Below are 22295 nucleotides of genomic sequence, written 5' to 3' on the forward strand. Positions count from 1 at the left end.
GAAAAAGCTTTAATCCGATGGTGTTTATGCTATAATTTAAGTCATTATACGTGTTGCAGACCTCCTTAAATTCCTTTAAATGGAAGTATATATTTTCTAAATCTAAGCTATGAAAAGAAGGTAAAAGTTGAATAATGTATGGCTTAAAATTAAAATGAGATACATCAGGGGAGAAAACTATGCATGAAGATGCACTTGTTCTAGTGAGATTCATGTGGTTTCTAAGTGTTCTAACATGGTTATTCTCATTATGAAGCGACTAGTTATCTTCTTCGGCCATATTTTTTGAAAATGATGAGGATACCCTACAAAGTCTACCACTTAATATACATGACCAAACTCTCATGCATGTGTAGGTATAGAATAAAAAGAAGAAGAAAACAAAACAAAAGAAAAGAAACAAAGTTAGATACAAGAAAAATAAAGAAAAAATAAAATAATTACTATAATTTGTACAAGAATCTATCTCCCTGACAACGGCGCCAAAAACTTGACATGACCCAAAGATTGATGTCTTCTCCCAAGTACAGGACTGTCAAAGTAATAAATAACTCGGCAAGACTGGGGTCGAACCACAAGGAGGTTAATTATATAAACAACAACAACAACAACACCAACAACAACAAGAATAATAATAATAATAATAATAATAAAAGAAGAAGAAAAAGAAGAAGTTAATGGGAACTTTGAGATGGAAAATCAATGTAAGGATTAAACAATGATAACAATAAATGTCAATGTTAGAGGATCCACTAATGGTATTTCAAACAAGTATAGTATAAACTCTTATTACTCAAATAAAAACCACAGACAAAAGAGATTCCAGTCAGATTATAAATTGTTAACATGAGTATATTATTTATCTTATTTGAATAATGATAATACTTATAAATATTGTCAGGTATTCATGATTATAATTTATGTTAACAACAACTCAAGTTCCTTTCATAGTACAGGTGTTGGTTGTACCATACGGTTTGTGCTATGAAAGAACCAAGCATTTGTTGTACCACGTGTGATACAATATAAATCTAGATTAGTCATTTCACAAGCTAAGTATTAAAGAGTGAACAAGATAACAAATAAAAAATATATTAGTATCAAATATTAAAGTCCATGTTAAGTTTACACTATACTTATTTTTATACTATTAGTATAACCTTTTCACCTAACATAATAAACTTACTAAATATAATGAAAGGGAGAAATATAAATAAACAAGATAAGAATATAAATAAGATAAAAGTTAACCAAGTAAAGGAAAGGAATTGAAAATTGAAAACCATAAACAAGATATTAATGAAAATAAAACTTAAGCATTACAAAAATATAAAGAGAGAAAGCAAGAGCATGATCTTGATCTAAAAACCAAGATGTTTAAATGCATGGCAAACGCCTTCTTTTATAAGCCAAAATTAAGAACTATTGATTTGATGACTAATTGATGAGTGGGTGGCCAACTCTTGACTTGGTAACAATCCTTACCTTCTATTCTCTGAATAAAACTTCATTGATAATGTCATAATTTAAACTAGACTTCCACATGAAATTGTAGGAAATTTTCTCAGCTTTCTAGGAAAAAAATATTAAGGTCATTTGGACTTCTAGAACTTAAGATATGGGTTGAACACTGAATAGTGTCTAGGCTGCCGGACAGATTCAGACTTCTTTGTTGTTGCTATAATTTGGACTTAAAAATGACATTTTCAGAAACAAGACCTCCTTATGAAAGTTGTAGGCCTATGTCTTACCTTTTCATCCATATAAAATAGACCTAAATTCGAGATCTACAGCTCTAGATATGACCTAATTACCGAACAGTGTTCCAGTTTGGACTGCACCGGCATCTCTTTTCTAAGTTTGGCCATCTCTTTGTCCTTTCAATTTTAGTACTTAAACTCATCAATCAATCCTTTTATTTATATGATAGGCCTACATTTAAGATGAACATTTACCACAAATTAAAAGTATCTTATATTATGAGATATGTTATTATAAAACATGTTTTAATTAAGGAGTTATTGATACTTCAAGTGCAAAATGATGATATAAAACCTTGATAAAAATAAACTTTTAAGTATTAATCACACCCCTCAACCAGCTTATTACTATTCCCTAGTAATCAAAACATTAAAATAGAAAAAGAATATGTAAATTCCACAAAGTAAGGTATTCATCATTCAACTTCTATTAATCTATCTAGATAAACAAACTCCCATTAAATTTATATATTTGCTTAATACCTCTTAAATAAGATATTAATAAACCTTCTTTTTGTACTCAATATATCAACACATAATTATGGGGCTTTACTTGGAAGAAAACAAAATTTGTGTTCTAATGTTTAAGGCTAACTTTCTTAGGTTGGGATTATTATCTTAAAAATACAATTCATCTTTAACTCATGTAATGAGCTTTCGGCTAATAACTTCTAGACCAATTGGTTTTAGGGCATTAGGAGTTGAGACACCCTTTCTAGCTTAAGAACTCGGATTGTAGATATTAATACGTAGATAGTGCAATATTTGATTCCCTTAAGTCTTTCTCCTCAACACATATAAATAGCTCCAATGTTAGTTGACTTTAGGGTATTAGGTGTTAAAACACCCCTTCGGACTTAATTGCTTAAGTTAGAGAGGCTATGAAATCAAACTTATCTATGTTTTTATTATCATCAATTTTTTTTGTTTTTTTTTCAATTTATATACTATCTCTTTTCCTTAGTTGTTGCCTTTAACAAAAGAACATAAATAATGCAATAATCTAATGTGCAACACACAATTATATATTAAAGTGTGTGTGTGAAAATAAAGGTTTAAGAATACTTATTACATGAGTATATAAGCAGAATTAAGTGATAACAATGCGAGAGTTTGTAAACTTGAATATTTCAAAAAGTATTTTGATAGACCCTATTATGAATATTGCAAATAACCATTGAAAAATGTTATCCAAGACACGTCTCAAGAGTCAATAAAATCCTCCTTACTTTGCGATCTTAGTAACAATAGTTTGCAAATGGTTTATGAAATAGAAAACACAGTTAGTTTATTTTTTAATATCAACTATTACCCTCTCCCTCAATCAAAACGAGACATTGTCCTCAATGTCCTAGGGTAGAAAGATAGAGTATAGAAGACATCACTTGAAACATCGAACACTGATAAACCTGAAACATAAACAAATATAAGAAACAATAAAATACAAAATAATATACTATTAAGAAAACTAAAAGACATAAGGATTCACAAAGGAAGACTCAAATCCAATATGAGCTTTTTATGGCTTTTCTTAGTTGACCAATTTATACGACTCATAGAAGGATCAATTACAGGAGTGAAAGATTGTAGTTGGTCAATCAATTATTCAACAGTAGCAGTAAAGATTATGATTTGTCGTGTCAAAGATGTTAGAAATTCCTGTTCCACAGCATGATCAAGAAAAAACAATAATTCATCATAAAAACCATTAACACTTAACAGACCTATGAGTTTATGGTGAATGTATAGTTGAGCCCAAGAGGTAATACGAAAGATCTCCTCCAATATGCCCAGACCACCTAATAAGGCAATGAAGGCATCAGCGTGTTTAAACGTTGCATTCATTCGATCAGACATTGTGGAGACCTGTAGTTTCTCTCTAATTAGTTTCTCTCTAAGTTGTGGGGACAACCCTCATAACTTGACTGCTCCTAAAAATACAACTATTATCGGGAATGCATCTTTGAAATATTTGATCAGGACAATAATTGAATAAGTAAGGGTCATCCCAATAAAATTTTTGTACGTCGCTCAAAAATTTTCTTTTATCTTAATTATCCGAATGAGTTAGCAAAAATTCTTCTCGGAAACAGAGCCAAAAACTTGATATCTTCTTCCAAGTGCAGGAGTCTTGAAGTAATAAATAACCCGGCAAGACCGCGGTCGAACCATAGGGAGGTTAATTATATAAATTATAGATAACAATAATAATAACAATAGTAACAACAACAACAACAACAACAACAACAATAATAGTAGTAGTAGTAGTAGTAGTAATAATAAAGTATTAGAAGAAGAAGTTAATGAGAAATTTGAGATGGAAGATTAACGTAAGTATTAAACAATGATAATAACAAATGTCAAGGTTAGAGGATCCACTAATGGTATATCACACAAGTATAGTATATTGATTAGTACTTAAAAGTGCATTTTTATCAAGGTTTTATATCATCATTTTGCACTTGAAGTATCAATAACTCCTTAACTAAAACATCAATAACTCCTTAACTATGCACTTGAAGTATCAATAACTCCTTAACTACAACATGTTTTATAATAATGTATCTAATAATATAAGATACCTATAATTTATGGTAAATGTTTATTTTTAATGCAGGCCTATCACATAAATGAAAGGATTGATTGATGAATTTAAGAATTGAAATTGAAAGGATAAAGAGATGGCTAAACTCTTAAAAGAGATGTCGGTGCAGTCCATACCGGAACACTGTTCGGTAATTGGATCATATCTGGAGTTGTAGATCTCAGATTTAGGTCCACTTTATATGGATGGAAAGGTAAGAAATAGGCCTACAACTTTCATATGGAGCCCAAATCTAGAAAGGCCATTTTCAAGTTCAAATTGTAGCAACAACAAAGAAGCCCGAATCTATCCTCCAGTCCAAGCACTATTCAGTATTTTGGCCATATCTGGAGTTCTAAAAGTCCACATGAGCTGAATTTTTTACACAAGACAGTTGAGACAATTGCCTACAACTTTCATGTTTGCAAGTGGTTCCAATTTGGACGTTATCAATGACGTTTTGGGCAGACAAGAGAAGATAAGGATTGTCACCAAGTCAAGAGTTGGCCACCCACTCATCAATAAGTCATCAAATCAATAGTTCCAAATTTTGGCCTATAAAAGGAGGCATTTGCCATGCATTTAGGCATCTTGGTGTCCAGATCAAGATCATGCTCTTCCTTTCTCTCATTGTATTTTTTGTAATGTTTATGCTTTAGTTTCATTAATATCAAGTTTATGCCTTTCATTTCCTTTCACTTATTTAGTTAACTTTTATCTTATTTATGTTCTTATTTTGTTTATCTATTTTTCTTTCTTTCATTATGTCTAGCTAAGTTTATTATGTCAAGGTGAAAAGGTTACACTAATGGTGTAAGAATAAGTATAATGTAAACTTAATATGGCCTTTAATGTTTGATACTAACATGTTTTATATTTGTTATCTTGTTCACTCTTTAATACTTTGCTTGTTAAATGACTAATCTTGATTTATGTTGTATAACACTTAGTACAACAAATGCTTGGCACTTTCATAGCCCATATTGTATGGTATAACCAACACTTAAGCTATGAAAAGAACTTGATTTGTTGTTAACATAAGTTATAATCATGAATACCTAACGAGATTTACAAGTATTAGCATTAATCGAATAAGATGACTAATGTAATCATGTTAACAATCTATAATCTGATTGGAACCTTCTTTGTGTGTGGTTTCCAATTGAATAATAAGAGTTTATACTATACTTGTTTCACATACCATTAGTGGATCCTCTAACCTTGACATTTATTATTATTATTGTTTAATTCTTACATTAATATTGCATCTCAAAGTTTTCATCTTCTTCTTCTCCTTCTTTTTCTTTATTATTATTATTATTATTATTACTATTACTATTATTATTATTAGTACTACTAATACTACTACTACTACTACTACTACTACTACTACTACTACTACTACTACTACTACTATTATTATTATTATTATTATTATAGTTATTGTTGTTATTGCTATTATTGTTGTTGTTTATAATTTGTACAATTAACCTCTTTGTGGTTCAACCCCAGTCTTGTCAGGTTATTTATTACTTCGACACTACTACACTTGGGAGAAGACAACAATCTTTTGGTCGTGTCAAGTTTTTGGCGCCGTTGTCGGGGAGGTAAGTTTTGTATAAATTATAATATTTATTTTATTTTCTCTTTTCACTTTTCTTGTATATAACTTTGTTTCTTTTCTCTTGTTTCTTCTTCCTTTGTTTTCTTTTTCCTTTTATTCTATTCCTACATGTGTATGAGAGTGTGGTCACATACATCAAGTGGTAGACTTTGTAGGGTATCCTCATCATTTTCAAAAACTATGGCCGAAGAAGATAATCAATCACTTCATAATGAGAATAATGAGAATAACCGTGCTAAAACACTTAGAGACCACATGAATCCCACAAGAACAAGTGCACCATCATGCATAGTTTTTCCTCCCAATGCATCTCATTTTAATTTTAAACCAGGTATTATTCAACTTTTACCTTCTTTTCATGGCTTAGAATTAGAAAATTCATACTTGCATTTAAGGGAATTTGAGGAGGTCTGCAACACATATAATAATTTAAATTGTAGCATGAACACCATCAGATTAAAGCTTTTTCCTTTTTCATTAAAAAATAAAGCTAAAACATGGCTACAAAATTTGAGACCAGGATCCATTCGTGCTTGGGATGAAATGCAACAACAGTTTTTGAAGAAGTTTTTCCCATCTCATTGAACAAACTCTTTCAAAAGACAAATCACCACTTTCACTCAAAAACCAGGAGAAACATTTTACCAATGTTGGGATAGGTATCGAGACTTGCTTAGTACTTGCCCTCATCATGTTTTTGAAACATGGAGATTGGTTTCACATTTTTATGAAGGGTTAACACCTAGAGATAGGCAAATGGTTGAATTGATGTGCAATGGAACTTTTGAAGATAAAGACCCTGATGAAGCAATGGAGTACTTAGACTTGTTAGCTGAAAATGCTTAAAATTGGGACACTGCGGGTAATTATGAGGCATCGAGTAAAACTCAACCTCATACATCTAGTGGAGGTATGTACAACCATAGGGAAGATCATGACCTCTAAGCCAAGTTTGCATCTCTAGCTAGAAAAGTCGAGGCACTAAAATTGAAAAAAAATGGTTAATTAAAATCTGTTGAAAACATTTTGTGTCAAATCTGTGAAACAAATGAACACTCAACCAATGATTGTCCAACCTTGCCTTCTTTTAAGGAATGTCTCCATGAACAAGCCCATGCTTTAAACAGTTTCGAAAGGGCCAACCACAACCCATACTCACAAACGTACAACCCTGGTTGGAGAAATCACCCAAATTTTAGTTGGAAGAGTGAGAACAACAATGCACAAACTTCACAACCACCATTTCAAGCACACCACAATTTCCAAAATTCTCATGGATATGCACCTCCTTATGCTCCACCTCTTAGAAGAAATCTTGAGGAAACATTGCATGCATTCATTGAAAAGTAAGAGACAATCAATACTTAACTTGCTCAAAACATGACAGATTTTCAAGATACTCTTGCAAAATTAGCATTTGCTCTCAGTTTTCAAGAGAAAGGTAAGTTTCCATCTCAACCACAACAAAATCCCAAGGGGCAATACAATGCAAATGCAAGTAGTTCTGGAAGCCAACACATGGATCAAGTCAAATTAGTCACTACTCTTCGTAGTGGTAAGGTTATTGAAAAACCCTCTCTTGAACCTTATGAGAAAGATGATGAGTCAATCTCTAAGGGTAAGGAAGGGGTTGAATCTGAAAATTGCAAAGAAACGACTGATTCACCGTCAGCACTTCCATTTCCTCAAGCCATGACCAAACAAAGTAAAGTCAATTACAACTCTGAAATTTTTGAAACTTTCAAACAGGTAAGGATCAATATACCTTTGTTGGATGCTATTAAATAGATTCCTTCCTATGCTAAATTTTTGAAAGATCTTTGCACTGTGAAAAGGAAACTAAATGTGAAAAAGAAAGTCTTTCTACCCGAACAAGTAAGTGTCATTCATCAGAATAATAATGCTTTGAAATATAAAGACCCTGGTTGTCCTACAATTTCTTCCTTTATTGGAGAACATAAAATTGAAAGAGTCTTACTTGATCTCGGTGCTAGTGTGAATTTACATCCATATTCAATTTTTTAGAGTCTCAATCTAGGTGAGTTAAAACCAACTTCTATAACTCTTTTACTTGCCAATAGATCTATAAAAGTGCCTAGAGGAATAATTGAAGATGTGTTAGTACAAGTCGATAAATTTATTTATCCTGTGAATTTTATTGTCTTAGACACACAACCTGTTGAATTATGTAATTCATTTCCTGTTATTTTAGGACGTCCATTTCTTGCAACTTCTAATACATTGATTAATTATAGGAATGGACTGATAAAGCTATCATTTGGAAACACGACATTGGAGATGAATATTTTTAACATTTGCAAGCAACCTAGAGATGATAATGATTTACAGGAAGTGGACTTTACTGAAAAATTAATTCATGATCAATTTCCAACCACTTACAATGAAATTAAGATTGATGAATCTGATGATTTGCAAATCATTTATTTTCAGGAACAAACAAAGACAAGTAATTGGAGGCCACAAATTGAGGAATTGCCACCACGATCAATTAAGTTCATACCTTCAAGTGTTCAACCACCAAAACCTGATTTGAAGTCATTGCCATCCAATCTCAAATACTCATTTTTGGGAAAAAATGAAACTTTTCTAGTAATAATCTCTTCCAAACTTAATGCACATCAAGAAGGTAAGTTATTACAAACTCTGAAAATGCACAAAAATACATTAGGATGGACCATAGCTGATATAAAAGGAATTAGTCCTTTGATTTGTACACACGGAATTTATTTAGAGGAAAATGCTAAACCCTCTAGAGAAATGCAACGAAGGCTAAATCCTAATATGAAAGAAGTAGTGAAAAATGAAGTCATTAAGTTTCTAGATAATGAAATCATTTATCCTATTTCTGACAGCAAATGGGTAAGTCCTACCGAAGTTGTACCCAAGAAGTCTGGAGTCACTCTGATAACAAATGAGAACAATGAGTTAATTCCTACTAGAACTGTTACTGGTTGGCGCATGTGCATTGACTATAGGAAACTTAATTCAATGACTAGAAAAGATCATTTTCCTTTACCTTTCATGGATCAAATCCTAAAAAGAGTTGCAGGTCATGAATTTTATTATTTCCTAGATGGCTATTTGGGTTACAACCAAATTGAAATTGCATTAGAAGATCAAGAGAAGACTACTTTCACATATCCATTTGGTACTTTTGCATATCGAAGGATGCCTTTTGGATTATGTAATGCACCAGCCACATTTCAAAGATGCATGCTTAGTATATTTAGTGATTTGGTTGAACATTTTTGTTGAGATTTTCATAGATGATTTTTCTGTTTTTGGCGATTCATTTGATGATTGTTTGACTAACTTAGAAAAGGTTTTGTCCAGGTGTGAAGAGAAGAATCTTGTGCTAAATTGGGAAAAATGTCATTTTATGGTAACAAACGGCATTGTACTTGGTCACATTATTTCATCAAAAGGAATTGAGGTTGACAAATCTAAAATCGAGTTAATTGCAAACTTACCAACACCAAAATCTCTTAAAGATGTTAGATCATTCCTAGGACATGCTGGTTTTTATAGAAGGTTCATCAAAGATTTTAGTGTAATATCTAAGCCTTTAAGTAACCTTCTAACAAAGGATACTATTTTTAAATGGACTGAACATTGTGAAGAAGCCTTTGTTAAACTTAAAAACTTGCTTACTTGTGCTCTTATCATTCAACCTCCCGATTGGTCATTACCTTTTGAAATAATGTGTGATGCTAGTGATTATGTCGTAGGTGCTGTTTTGGGACAAAGAAAAGATAAGAAACCTTATGTAATTTACTATGCAAGTAAAACTTTAAACAGTGCTCAAATGAATTATACCACCACTGAAAAAGAATTACTTGCAGTAGTATTTGCATGTGAAAAATTCAGATCTTATCTTGTTGGCTCACTTGTTATTGTTTCTAGTGATCATGCAGCATTGAAATATCTTCTTTCTAAGAAAGATTCTAAGGCTAGATTGGTGCGGTGGATTTTATTACTTCAAGAATTTGATATCACAATCAAAGATAAGAAAGGCAGCAAAAATGTTGTCGCAGATCACTTGTCAAGATTGACAATAGATTCAAAAACTGACATCACACCAATTGATGACTACTTTCCCGATGAATCTTTACTTTTTGTCTCTACGATGCCTTGATTTGCTAATATTGTCAATTTTCTTGTTTCAGGACAATTGCCAGCTCATTAGAGTACCCAATTTTGACGTTATCAATGACGTTTTGGGCAGACAAGAGAAGATAAGAATTGTCACCAAGTCAAGAGTTGGCCACCCACTCATCAATTAGTCATCAAATCAATAGTTCCCAATGTTTGCCTATAAAAGGAGGCATTTGCCATGCATTTAGGCATCTTGGTTTCCAGATCAAGATCATGCTCTTGCTTTCTCTCTTTGTATTTTTTGTAATGTTTATGCGTGACTTTCATTAATATCAAGTTTATGCCTTTCATTTCCTTGCATTTACGTAGCTAACTTTAATCTTATTCATGTTCTTATTTTGTTTATTTATTTTTCTTTCTTTCATTATGTCTAGCTAAGTTTATTATGTCAAGGGGAAAAGGTTACACTAATGGTGTAAGAATAAGTATAGTGTAAACTTAATATGGACTTTAATGTTTGATACTAACATGTTTTGTATTTGTTATCTTGTTCACTCTTTAATACTTTGCTTGTTAAATGACTAATCTTGATTTATGTTGTATAACACATGGTACAACAAATGCTTGGCACTTTCATAGCCCATACTGTATGGTATAACCGACACCTGAGCTATGAAAGGAACTTGATTTGTTGTTAAGATAAGTTATAATCATGAATGCTTGACGAGATTTACAAGTACTAGCATTAATCGAATAAGATGACTGATGTAATCATGTTAACAATCTATTATCTGATTGGAACCTCCTTTGTGTGTGGTTTCCAATTGAATAATAAGAGTTTAATTATACTTGTTTGACATACCATTAGTGGATCCTCTAACCTTGACATTGTTTATTATCATTGTTTAATCGTTACATTAATATTTCATCTCAAAGTTCTCATCATCTTCTTCTTCTTCTTCTTCTTTTTCTTTATTATTATTATTATTACTATTATTATTAGTATTACTGCTATTATTATTATTATTATTATTGTAATTATTGTTATTGTTGTTATTACTATTATTATTGTTGTTGTTATTGTTACTATTGTCATTTATAATTTGTACAATTAACCTCTCTGTGGTTCGACCCCGGTCTTGCTAGGTCATTTATTACTTCGACACTCCTGCACTTGGGAGAAGATAACAATCTTTTGGTCGTGTCAGATTCCTTCAACATATATAAGATAACTCAATATAATATCAACAATGGTGATATTAGATAGGAAGATATTACAATGAAGTTTAAAAAAATGATGATTGATTATTGCTTAAGAATGAACAAGTACTTTTATATTCAATAAGACATTGAATCAAGCAATCTCTATACCAAAATTAAAGTTTGTGCATAAAAATTCAAGATTATAACATTACCTAAATGATTTTTAAAATTTCTTCGCAATAATAAAACATTCACGAAGAAAATGAGAAGATAAATATTAAGATTCATTCATCTTTTAAAGAACTTATCTCAACTACCATCATCCTTGATTTGGATCCAAGAAAGAGATTAGCCAACCATGATTATATATAAGAACACTTTAATAAATATGAAATAACTTGAATCAAAATAAAATAATAAGTTTTATGAACTAAAGAACTGAAATCTACAAAGAAGAACACAACATAATTTCAGTAAAAATTCGAACACAAATATGATGCTAACTTTGGACAATAATTTCAACCCTTCTAAAAGCCTTTTCTGGAGATGGCTATGAGATATATATTTATAGGAAATTATATTAGCTCTCTTGATCATTAAAGAATAGCTCATTTGGACGTCTGAGTCAAAATTTATGGGCAAAACACTAAAAGGTATCTTGAAAAATCAAATCAGACCAACTTGGAAACCACTTTGATCCACGTTTTTCTTCCTCCTTTATAAGTTGTCTCTTTCTTCTTTTTAACCCAAAATAATGTAACAATATCCCCTCCAGCTTTTCATTCATGTGTTAACCTCTTGGATCAATGAATTACCCAAAATAAATCAAATGTTATTTATTGAGTAGACATATAACATCATGGATTGTGCTTGGGCTGATTTAGAGGCTAATTTGGAGCTAAATTTAAGCATTATATAAGGATACAAATGTTCCTATTATTTAGGCTAAGAATGACATTGAAACCTTAAATGTTTGATGGTTGAAGTTTGCACATAATATAAGGCAAGTTCGGGCTTGAAATAGATTATATGATATTTTTTTCTAGGATTGGAATAAAATTGATTTTTAGGGCAAATTTGAAGCACTTATTTGAACCAAGATTTGCTTCAAAGTTTAACTAAATTTCTCTTTAATTTTTTGTTCCGAATTCCGACGTTAAATTTTCTGAAATAATCCATTTAAGCTCCGAAAACTTAGCTAAACATTAAAAGAAACTTCATTACTAAAAAGCACATCAACTATTATAAAAAAACCCAAATAAAAACAATAAATACATATGTAAAAATAAGAAGTTTAATGATATTTTTTATGCACAATCAACTATCCAAATTAAAAGAACACTATCCCATCTCCAAAAGTTGTATTAGGGAAAAAAAAAAAAAACCTAATCTGGTACTTGCATTAAAGAAACAAGTTAAGAGCTAGTACAAAATGGAGAGGCTCAAGCCAGCATGGCACAATATCATACTCGAATCCCTAAATCGATTAGATAATACTAGTTTATTTGCTTGTATTTTTGTTGCCGGTCAAACATGTATTTCTTAAAATCTAAAAAAAAACATTTAGATTGCTAAAAACTTTATGGCATTGTCATTAAATTTGGTACAACGGTTAAACTTGAAAAATCTCAACCCAACTTTTTAATTGATATTTAGTTAGCATGTAAACCATGAAGACCAAATTATATAATTCACTATATCAAATTATTTTTTTATTTTATTATATAATAAAAAACACTAAAATCAATTATTATCAACTCAATATTAAATAATAAAATTAGCAAAAAAAAAAAAACATATAAAATAAAGTTTCAAAAAATCTCAATCTAACTTTTTAATTAATATTTTATCTACTTATCAAACTTACGATTCATATTATAAACTCTACCTGATCAATTAAATATTTTCATTTTATAACAAAAAATAAAAAGTAATTCATCATTAATCTAATGTAAAAATAAATAAAATTAAAAAAACATACAAAATAGCTTTAAAAAAAAATTTGGTCGCATTGGGCCAACAAACCAAAAACTGGAGGCCCACGTGCTTTGTTTTTTAATTCTTGCTTTGTATAATGGCCATCCACCCTTTTTTTCAATAATAATAATTAAAAAAAAAAAACACCCCAAATACATGTCATCCATGCGAGTTACACAGCTGTAAGGGACTTAAACTTGCGACCTCTGTTTTAACCAAAGCTACCACATGGTTTTAATCTAAAATGCATGAAATGATATATTAACTTATTTCGCTATTTCTATTATCATTTTAACATGTAAATATACGACCAATTAAAAATAACCCGTGAATTGCGTCCAGTGTGTGTGTGTCTATCTATACATACATACATATATATATATATATAAAGAGAAAATGACATATAAATGAAGCATAAAAGTCCCAGCATGACTTGAAAAATAACAGAAAAAAATAAAAATAAAACATCCAGACCACCAGCGTTCTCAAGACAGCGAATCAATAACAAGTCCCACCTGCTGCCAAAATGGCATGGGGCTGGGAAGAGGGCTCGCAATAATGGATTAAAGAGAAAGGGCACCAAACAAATTGAAAAATTCAGAAAATAAAAGCGAGGGTAGAAGAGTTCATTTCATAGTAAAAGGAAATCCCAGTAGGAAAACAAAATCAAAAGCATAAAAACCTCTAATAACCTAGTTCACCACATTCCCTCCAAACCAACAGGGGATAAAATGAAGTCCAGACCATTCGTTCAGAGTATGGCATACTAATGTAGAAGTGAAAAAAAAAAATAAAGATAAAAAAAGAAAAGAAATGAATGAACATCCAAAAATTCAACGCCCCTTCCTATCTCCTCTTCCAAACATGGCATCAACACTTGACAAGTATGCTGCCGCAATCAAACTTCACTGCTGCTTGCATTCTGGAGGCCGCTCACCCTGCTGACCATCCCCAACCTGTCCCTTTCCACTTTTCTGCTGTAGAATCATAGGTGAAAAAATAAGTTAAATTCACCTAAGTTGCAATTGGAGAAGTGAGATGATCGAAAGCAAAAGAGTCTATTGAATAGAAGCAATACCTTGTTCCCAGCAGATGACTGCCGCAAAATTTCAGCCCAAACAACCAAAAAAAAGTTAGTATCATACCAAACTTTAAACAGATGACAAGGAAAAAGAAATACAATGTGAACTCAAATTTCAAGACAATCAAACCTTCTTTTTGGTCTTGCTTTCATCATCATCATCCTCGTCAATATCATCCTCATCCTCATCATCCTCATCCTCGTCAATATCATCCTCATCCTCATCATCATCCTCGCCATCATCATCATCCAATCCAAGCTCATCCCCCTGAACTGCCTCCCCAGTAAACCATGACACAGCATGGGGGATGATCTTGTCTCGAATGGTCGACCTTGATCATAGTTCAAACAAAGACACATATATGAAAAAAGTTCAAGTAAAAAAGAAAGGGAAACTGTGGCTAGCAGATTTGGGACTCTTTAACATTTAAAAATAAAATTTAGCTGATTGCCACTTGGAAACCCGGTCCATGACGTGAAGTGAATAGTTGAAAAAAAAAAAAATTACCCTCACCCAATGTCATAATCTTGCTCCATCTGATTTTGAAGTTCCTCAGCCTGTTCAAAAAAAAAAAAAAAAAAACAGAAACCAGAATTAAAAACAAGAAGCAATGAGTTATCATTAATCATTTCAATAGATGTAATAAAACTTGTCATTACAGTATCTTCATCAATATCTTCATCATCCTCAGGAACTTCTGGTGGACTGAAGAAGTTGAAAAAACTTTCACAATCTTCAGTTTTGGTAATTGGCTTGGCATTCTTCGATCCTTTCTTGGGCTTCTTCTTAAGAAGCTTCTGGGTCAAGCATTTCCCTGGATACCATTCAATCTCAGTCCTACAACACACCAGGTAGCAAAAATATTTCAGTTTGAGACCAAGCCTTCTCCAATGTTGGTATTACAACAAAAAAAAAAATGGCCAGAGCTTGTCAGCACAATCATGACATAGAAAAATAGAACTTACCCTATTGCTTTCTCAAGAATGGGCTCATCTTCATCAATCATGTGGTATGTCTTTGTCAAAACATAGTTCTTGAAATAAGGGTTGGAATCAAAGAAGAACTCAAGCTTAAATCCCTTGGGATCTTCTATCCTATGCCACTTAATATCTTTAAGGTACTTGAGAGCTCCTTCATCACGCTCAGAAATCTGATGACAATACCATAAAAAAATTGAAACCATATCAGCAGAAGCATTGAAATCAAGACATATGATACAAGCTAACAAAAAACACAAACCTCCTCAGCTAGCACTTCATTGTTCTTCATTGCAACAAGCCAAAAATCAGGAACACCTTTCTCTACATCAGATGCATTTAAATATCAAGCTACACATACTTGTCTGTAAAAGAAATGACTAGTGAAAAATAAGCAGAATGCCAGTACCTTCAGCAGCCTTTTCCCCCTCTTGGTCCATTGCCGCTTCATTTTTAGTTTCAAATTCAGCAACACCATTCACAATCTCATATCGCTGTGAGTAGGCAGAGAAGCAGAATTAAAAACATCCTTTCATAGGATAATTTAGATGACAAGTGTATTAGAACAAAACAATAATGGGCTCCAAGTATATCTTACCTTAGTGTATAATGGTTGGTACAATTTCTGATACTTCGCTTCAAGGGCTGCTCTCTCCTCAAAGAATTTTGCCTCTAACTCATCATGTTGACTCTGAACATTGAAAAACCTCATATATAAAAGACTAAAGCCACTGGTTAATCATGCACGAATGAGAACAATGGTGAACATTAAGTAATTTAATGCAAAGAAATGAAATAGAGAAAAACCACAGCTAACAAACTTTCCTCAACTACCCAAAATAAGCAGCATATTCAATTTTCCAAAGACTGAGAATGAAGCAGACACATGAGCAAATTCAAGTCTCGAAAGCATCAATTTCATGCAAAATTGTTAAAGAGGGATGGGCTGCCTCAAAATTCTTCCATCCACGACCTCAAAGGTAGCTTTACAGAAAAATAACCTTTACGAGATGGTACAACTTCTGCTAGTCATCAAACCTCTCTGCATTCTTGCCATCTTACAGAAAGAAAATCTTAAAATATACCATCCAAAAGTTCTGTTTTAAGTATTTAATTTAACTCAATTAAATTCTATTAGGTCCAATTACCATGTTTGGAAACGTCATTGAAATAGAGCTCAACACGTTCTCCCAAAACTGACCTCATCCTCTGTTTCTTGTTTGCATAGAATTATCAAAGAGGAGTAATGATATGGGAAAAAATAACACAACTCCACACAGTAACTTCAAGTCTTCAACATAATTCTATCTTTTCAAATTTTATTCCAAGCACATAAATTTAACTTAAGTAAATCATCTTACAAATGAAAATTAATTCAATAAATTTCATTCTAATATAAAATTAATTCTGAACAGCTATCAGAAGAAACTATATCAAAGCTGGATTGATGGGTAAGATTATTTACATTCCAATTCACGCAATCTAAAGTACAAAAACTGCATTATCACACAATGGAAAAACAACACAACCTCATAAACAAAATCAATAAACTGCAAGCTGCAGAAACACAATTATAGAAAATCAATAAACCACAGGCTAGAAGGGCACAGCTCTCAGTTACACCACATAAAATCAGGTTTGACAACAAAAAGAACATGCCTGGATCCCTCTGAGATCCTCAACACGCTTCCTAACAGTTGGAGACAGACTCTCGAGCAATTCAGAGTGCTGTCCAGTCAACCTCTGTAGCTTATTCTGGACAAAGAGCAAAAAAACTTCATCCAATCAGCCATTACAATATCCTAAATCATAATAGGAAGAGTAAACAGAAACATTGAGAGAGACAAAAACAAAAAGAAAGCATAGCCAAAGAGTGACCAGATAGAGGTTAATCAAAGTCCAACCACCAATCACAAACATAAAATTTAACGAGAGGCTACTTAAGGAAGAGAAACATCAAATATCCTTTTTTCATATTCTCCATAGTCGAACAATAAAAAGAACCCAACAAAAAAAAAAGCCAACACAGAAATACAAAGTCAGTTACAAAACGACCTTGAGAGCATTAACAAGGCCAGCTCGATCCTCATCATTAAGAGCTGCAAGCAAAAAAGAAAACGCAAAAACAACTTTTATTATAAAAAATCGAAAGAGAGTGGAAAGTGACAGAGAGGAAGAAATAGGGTTTTGGGAACCACCGGCGCTGAGATCAGCCATCTTGAAGTTATCCTTGTCGTTGCTCATGTTGAAAGAGTAAACAGAAAAGAGTGAGGAGAGTGAGAAAGAGGTGGGGTGTGGGGGGTTTTGAGAGAAGCGAAGAACTAGAACCCTAGATGGGTTATGAGAAAGAGAGGGAAGAGGGTAAAGAGAAGAGAGAGAGAGAGAGACAAAAAAAAAAAAGAAAAAAAGAAGCTGGCTGGAGCCGGAAGAGAGAGAGTGGCGCGGCCTTGCGTTTCTAATCTCTCTCTCCCCACTACTTTCTATAAACCTAAACGTGGGCTCGCTTTTTATATGTCGTCATGAGACCGTGAAACTTAATTTATTGCCTAGACTAGCCCTGTACACTTAATAATATTTTGAAGGTATAATTATTATTTTTATTTGGATCGGCTTTTATAAAAAAATAAAAATTAGTTTAAATTTATTAATTTTGATTCGGTTTGTGTTTAGGATAAAAATTAGTTTAAACTAGTTTGGTTTTTTTAATTTGGTTTGATTTTGATTTGGATTTTTTTATTTGACTTGATTTTTTCTAAATTTTTTAGTTTGAGTTCGATTTGTTTTTTCAGTTTAGACTTAAAAAACTAAAACTGAACCAAACCGGTTAGTTTTTTTAAAATTTTAATCTGTTTTTTTCACAGTTTGATTTTTTTAGTTATTTTTTTCAGTTTAATTTGTTTTTCAATGTTTTTGCTCATCTATATTTGAAACTGGTTATATTTTTAAAGTATTTTTTATTTAAAAATATATTAAAATAATTTTTTTAATTTTTTTAAAATTATTTTTGATATCAACATATTAAAATAATTTAAAAATATAAAAAATATTAATTTAAAAAAAAATTTAATTTTTTCAAAAATATTTTTGAAACATAAAAACAAGGATTTAAGTCATCAACAACCATTGTTCTCGATTTAAAAATTAACTAGGAAAAAGATTTAGGTCATCAAATTCAACTCTTAATTTTTAATCAAATCATGCTATCATTTTTATTAAAATAACTATGTTTTTTTTCTTTTTATATTAACCCCAAAATTTATTCAAGCTAATTAAATTTTATCAAGTTAATTTTTTATATGGTTAATTAGAAACCTAACATACATCAAGCATACATCAAGCTCTAGGTCTTAATTTTTTTAGTTAATATGCCAAGTAGTACTAGGTTCTATAATTATGTATAACATCCTAATACAGTTATTCATATTTAGTTATTTTTGGTAATATATAGAAACGATAATTTCACTTAACATAATTGATACCCACCCATACCGATTTGAAAGTATTAGATATTTTATAAATAATTATTTTATAGGTTAGGTTCGGGTAAAACTTGAAATGATAAAGTGAAGTTCTAAGGTAATAAAAACTACTTTACTTGATCTGAAAATTAATGTTGATGAAAACTATAATTTTTTTTTTTATCTATATGTAGAGCTTGTAAAAAATTATTTATATTAAAAAGAAGATATTATCATCTAAAAATATTCTATCTAAAATAAGTTGTATTGCTATTATTGTCTTTTATTTGTAATATATTAGTATGTCTCATCTATTAGTGGTTTATCTATATGGATAATAATGAGTATATTACTATGAGTTATACCCTTTGTAATTGGTTAAAGCCTAACTATTTGACACGACTAAAAGATTGATATCTTTTTCTAAGTGTAGGGGTGTCGAACTAATAAAATAACCCGACAGGACTGGTGATTAGTACTTAAAAGTGTATTTTTATCAAGGTTTTGTATCATCATTTTGCACTTGAAATATTAATAATTCCTTAACTAAAGCATATTTTATAATAACGTATCTAATAATATAAGATACCTTTAATTTGTGGTAAATATTTATTTTAAATGTAGGCCTATTGACACGACTAAAAGATTGATGTCTTCTCCCAAGTGTAGGAGTGTCGAAGTAATAAATAACCCGGCAAGACTAGGGTCGAACCATAGGGAGGTTAATTGTTCAAATTATAGATGACAATAACAACAACAACAACAACAATAATAATAATACTAGTAGTAGTAGTAGTACTAATAATAATAATAAAGAAGGAAAAGAAGAAGAAGATGATGAGAACTTCGAGATGGAATATTAATGTAAGGATTAAACAATGATAATAACAAATGTCAAGGTTAGAGGTTCCACTAATGGTATGTCAAACAAGTATAATATAAACTCTAATTATTCAATTGGAAACCACATACAAAGAAGGTTCCAATTAGATTATAGATTGTTAACATGATTACATTAGTCATCTTATTCGATTAATGCTTATACTTATAAATCTCGTCAAGCATTCATGATTATAACTTATGTTAATAATAAATCAAGTTCCTTTCATAGCTCAGGTGTCGGTTATACCATACAGTATGGGCTATGAAAGTGTCAAGCATTTGTTGTACCAAGTGTTATACAACATAAATCAAGATTAGTCATTTAACAAGCAAAGTATTAAAGAGTGAACAAGATAACAAATACAAAACATGTTAGTATCAAACATTAAAGTCCATATTAAGTTTACACTATACTTATTCTTCCACCATTAGTATAACCTTTTCACCTTGACATAATAAACTTAGATACACATAATGAAATAAAGAAAAATAAATAAACAAAATAAGAACATAAATAAAATAAAAGTTAACTAAGTAAATGAAAGAAAATGAAAGGCATAAACTTGATATTAATAAAAGTAAAGCATAAATATTACAAAAAATACAAAGAGAGAAAGCAAGAGCATGATCTTCATCTAGAAACCAAGATGCCTAAATGCATGGCAAATACCTCCTTTTATAGGCCAAAATTGAAAACTATTGATTTGATGACTAATTGATGAGTAGGTGGCCAACTCTTGACTTGGTGACAATCCTTATCTTCTCTTGTCTGCCTAAAATGTCATTAATAACGTCAAAATTAGAGCCACTTGAAAACATGAAAGTTGTAGGAAATTATCTCATCTTTCTTGTGTAAAAAAAAGATTCAGGCTAGAGGACAGATTCGGGTTTCTTTGTTATTGCTACAATTTGGACTTGAAAATGGTCTTTTTAGATCTTGGGCTCCATATAAAAGTTATAGGTCTATGTCTTACCTTTCCATCCATATAAAGTAGACCTAAATGTGAGATCTACAGATCCAGATATGACCCAATTACCGAACAGTATTCCAGTTTGGACTGCACCGACATCTCTTTTCTAAGTTTAGTCATCTCTTTGTCCTTTCAATTTCAGTTCTTAAATTTATTAATCAATCCTTTCATTTATGTGATAGACCTATATTTAAAATGAACATTTACCATAAATTAAAGGTATCTTATCTTATTAGATATATTATTATAAAACATGTTTTAGTTAAGGAGTTATTGATACTTCAAGTGCAAAATGATGATATAAAACCTTGATAAAAATGCACTTTTAAGTACTAATCATAAGGAGTCTTTAGATAGTCTTCTATTAACTCTTGAGACGCATCCTATTGGAGATATGCATCGTGCAATTCATAATTTATAGCCCTATTTTCATAAAGAACATGATCAACTTTGTCTTGAAAATCTAACTATAAAAATCCTTATTTGCCATTTTTTAAGAAAACTAAATGGGAAGCCTATCCCCAACCCATAAAAGGCATTTAAGTCATTCTTCGATGTAAAACCAAGGAAAGATGTGAGTCATAATGCCAACTATAATTTGAGTCTTAGTTTGTAAAAATTTATGTCTTTTGGTTTTATTAATAGCATAATATTTTGTTTTGTTATTTTTTATATTTGTTTAATTGTGTTTCAAGATTGTTAGTGTTCGTTGCTTCAAGTGATGTCTTCTATACTCTACCTTTCTACCTTAGAAAATTGAGAACAATGTCTCGTTTTGGTTGGGGGGAAATAGTAATAGTTGATATTACAAAAAAACTAATTATGTTTTCTATTTCATAAACCATTTGCAAACCGTTATTACTAGGATGGCAGAGTAAGGAGGAATTTTATTAACTCTTGAGACGCATCTTGGTAAATATTTTTCAATGGTTATTTGCAATATTCATAATAAAGTCTATCACATACTTATTTTAAAATATTAAGGTTTACAAACTCTCGCATTATTATCAATTGATTCTGCTCATATACTTATTAAACAAGTATTCATAAACCTTCATTTTCACACACACACTTTAATATATAACTTATGAGTTGCTGATGCAACCATATTATTTGATAGTTTCACCCATATTTAACTAGTGTTTTGCCTATGTTTTATATATAAAATGCCTTGATGTTCTTTGTTTTATATTTTGAAGACACTTTTAGATGAAAGATGCTAAAAAAAGTAAATTAGAGGTAATTGACAGATTTGACCTTCAGTCGATGTTTTGTGCACAACGTGAGCTCTAGAGGTTGAAATGAAGTGATTCTAGTAGCATTAAAAAGCTGACATCCATAGATTTCTAGACAATTAAAGTAAGAAAATAAAATAAGAAAGAGCATGGAAATCACAGCCTTTAAAGTCAAATCTTGCAATCTGCCAATGTTGACCTTCACCCATTCTAACTTGAATATCTAAAGCTATAGAAGTCCAATTGATGTAAACTTAATTTTTTATTAGATTCCTGACTTAAAGGCCTATAAACCTCTAAATTTCAGCCAAAACGATGTCATATGAGGGAGATATGATTTTTAAAATATGAAAATTGAATTCTGCCAACAAATAAATTTCATGAAGAAACGAGTTCAAATTATGTTTTGAAGCATCTAAACCGATA

The 22295-nt window shown here is 31.1% G+C and overlaps 1 protein-coding gene across 2 annotated transcripts; it reads right to left on the reverse strand.

Annotated features, from left to right (window-relative positions):
• Window positions 1-13897: 13897 nt before the first annotated feature.
• Window positions 13898-17802, reverse strand: LOC105116282 (nucleosome assembly protein 1;2-like). 2 transcript variants are annotated; one of them, XM_011013559.1, is made up of 12 exons: window positions 17522-17802; window positions 17379-17422; window positions 16983-17078; window positions 15922-16014; window positions 15733-15817; window positions 15586-15647; window positions 15312-15496; window positions 15006-15183; window positions 14860-14903; window positions 14476-14677; window positions 14343-14360; window positions 13898-14238 (listed from the first exon to the last, which is right to left on the reverse strand). In XM_011013559.1, exons 1-12 carry the CDS (start codon window positions 17565-17567, stop codon window positions 14170-14172), a joined length of 1122 nt encoding a protein of 373 aa, XP_011011861.1. In that variant the 5' UTR covers window positions 17568-17802; the 3' UTR covers window positions 13898-14169. The 2 variants fall into 2 exon arrangements, with proteins under 2 accessions (XP_011011861.1, XP_011011860.1); XM_011013558.1 differs by having other exon boundaries at window positions 13898-14241.
• Between the last annotated feature and the right edge of the window lie 4493 nt (window positions 17803-22295).

Source organism: Populus euphratica, unplaced genomic scaffold (genome assembly GCF_000495115.2).
Source record: "Populus euphratica unplaced genomic scaffold, PopEup_1.0 scaffold893.1, whole genome shotgun sequence".
Classification (NCBI taxonomy): Eukaryota; Viridiplantae; Streptophyta; class Magnoliopsida; order Malpighiales; family Salicaceae; genus Populus; species Populus euphratica.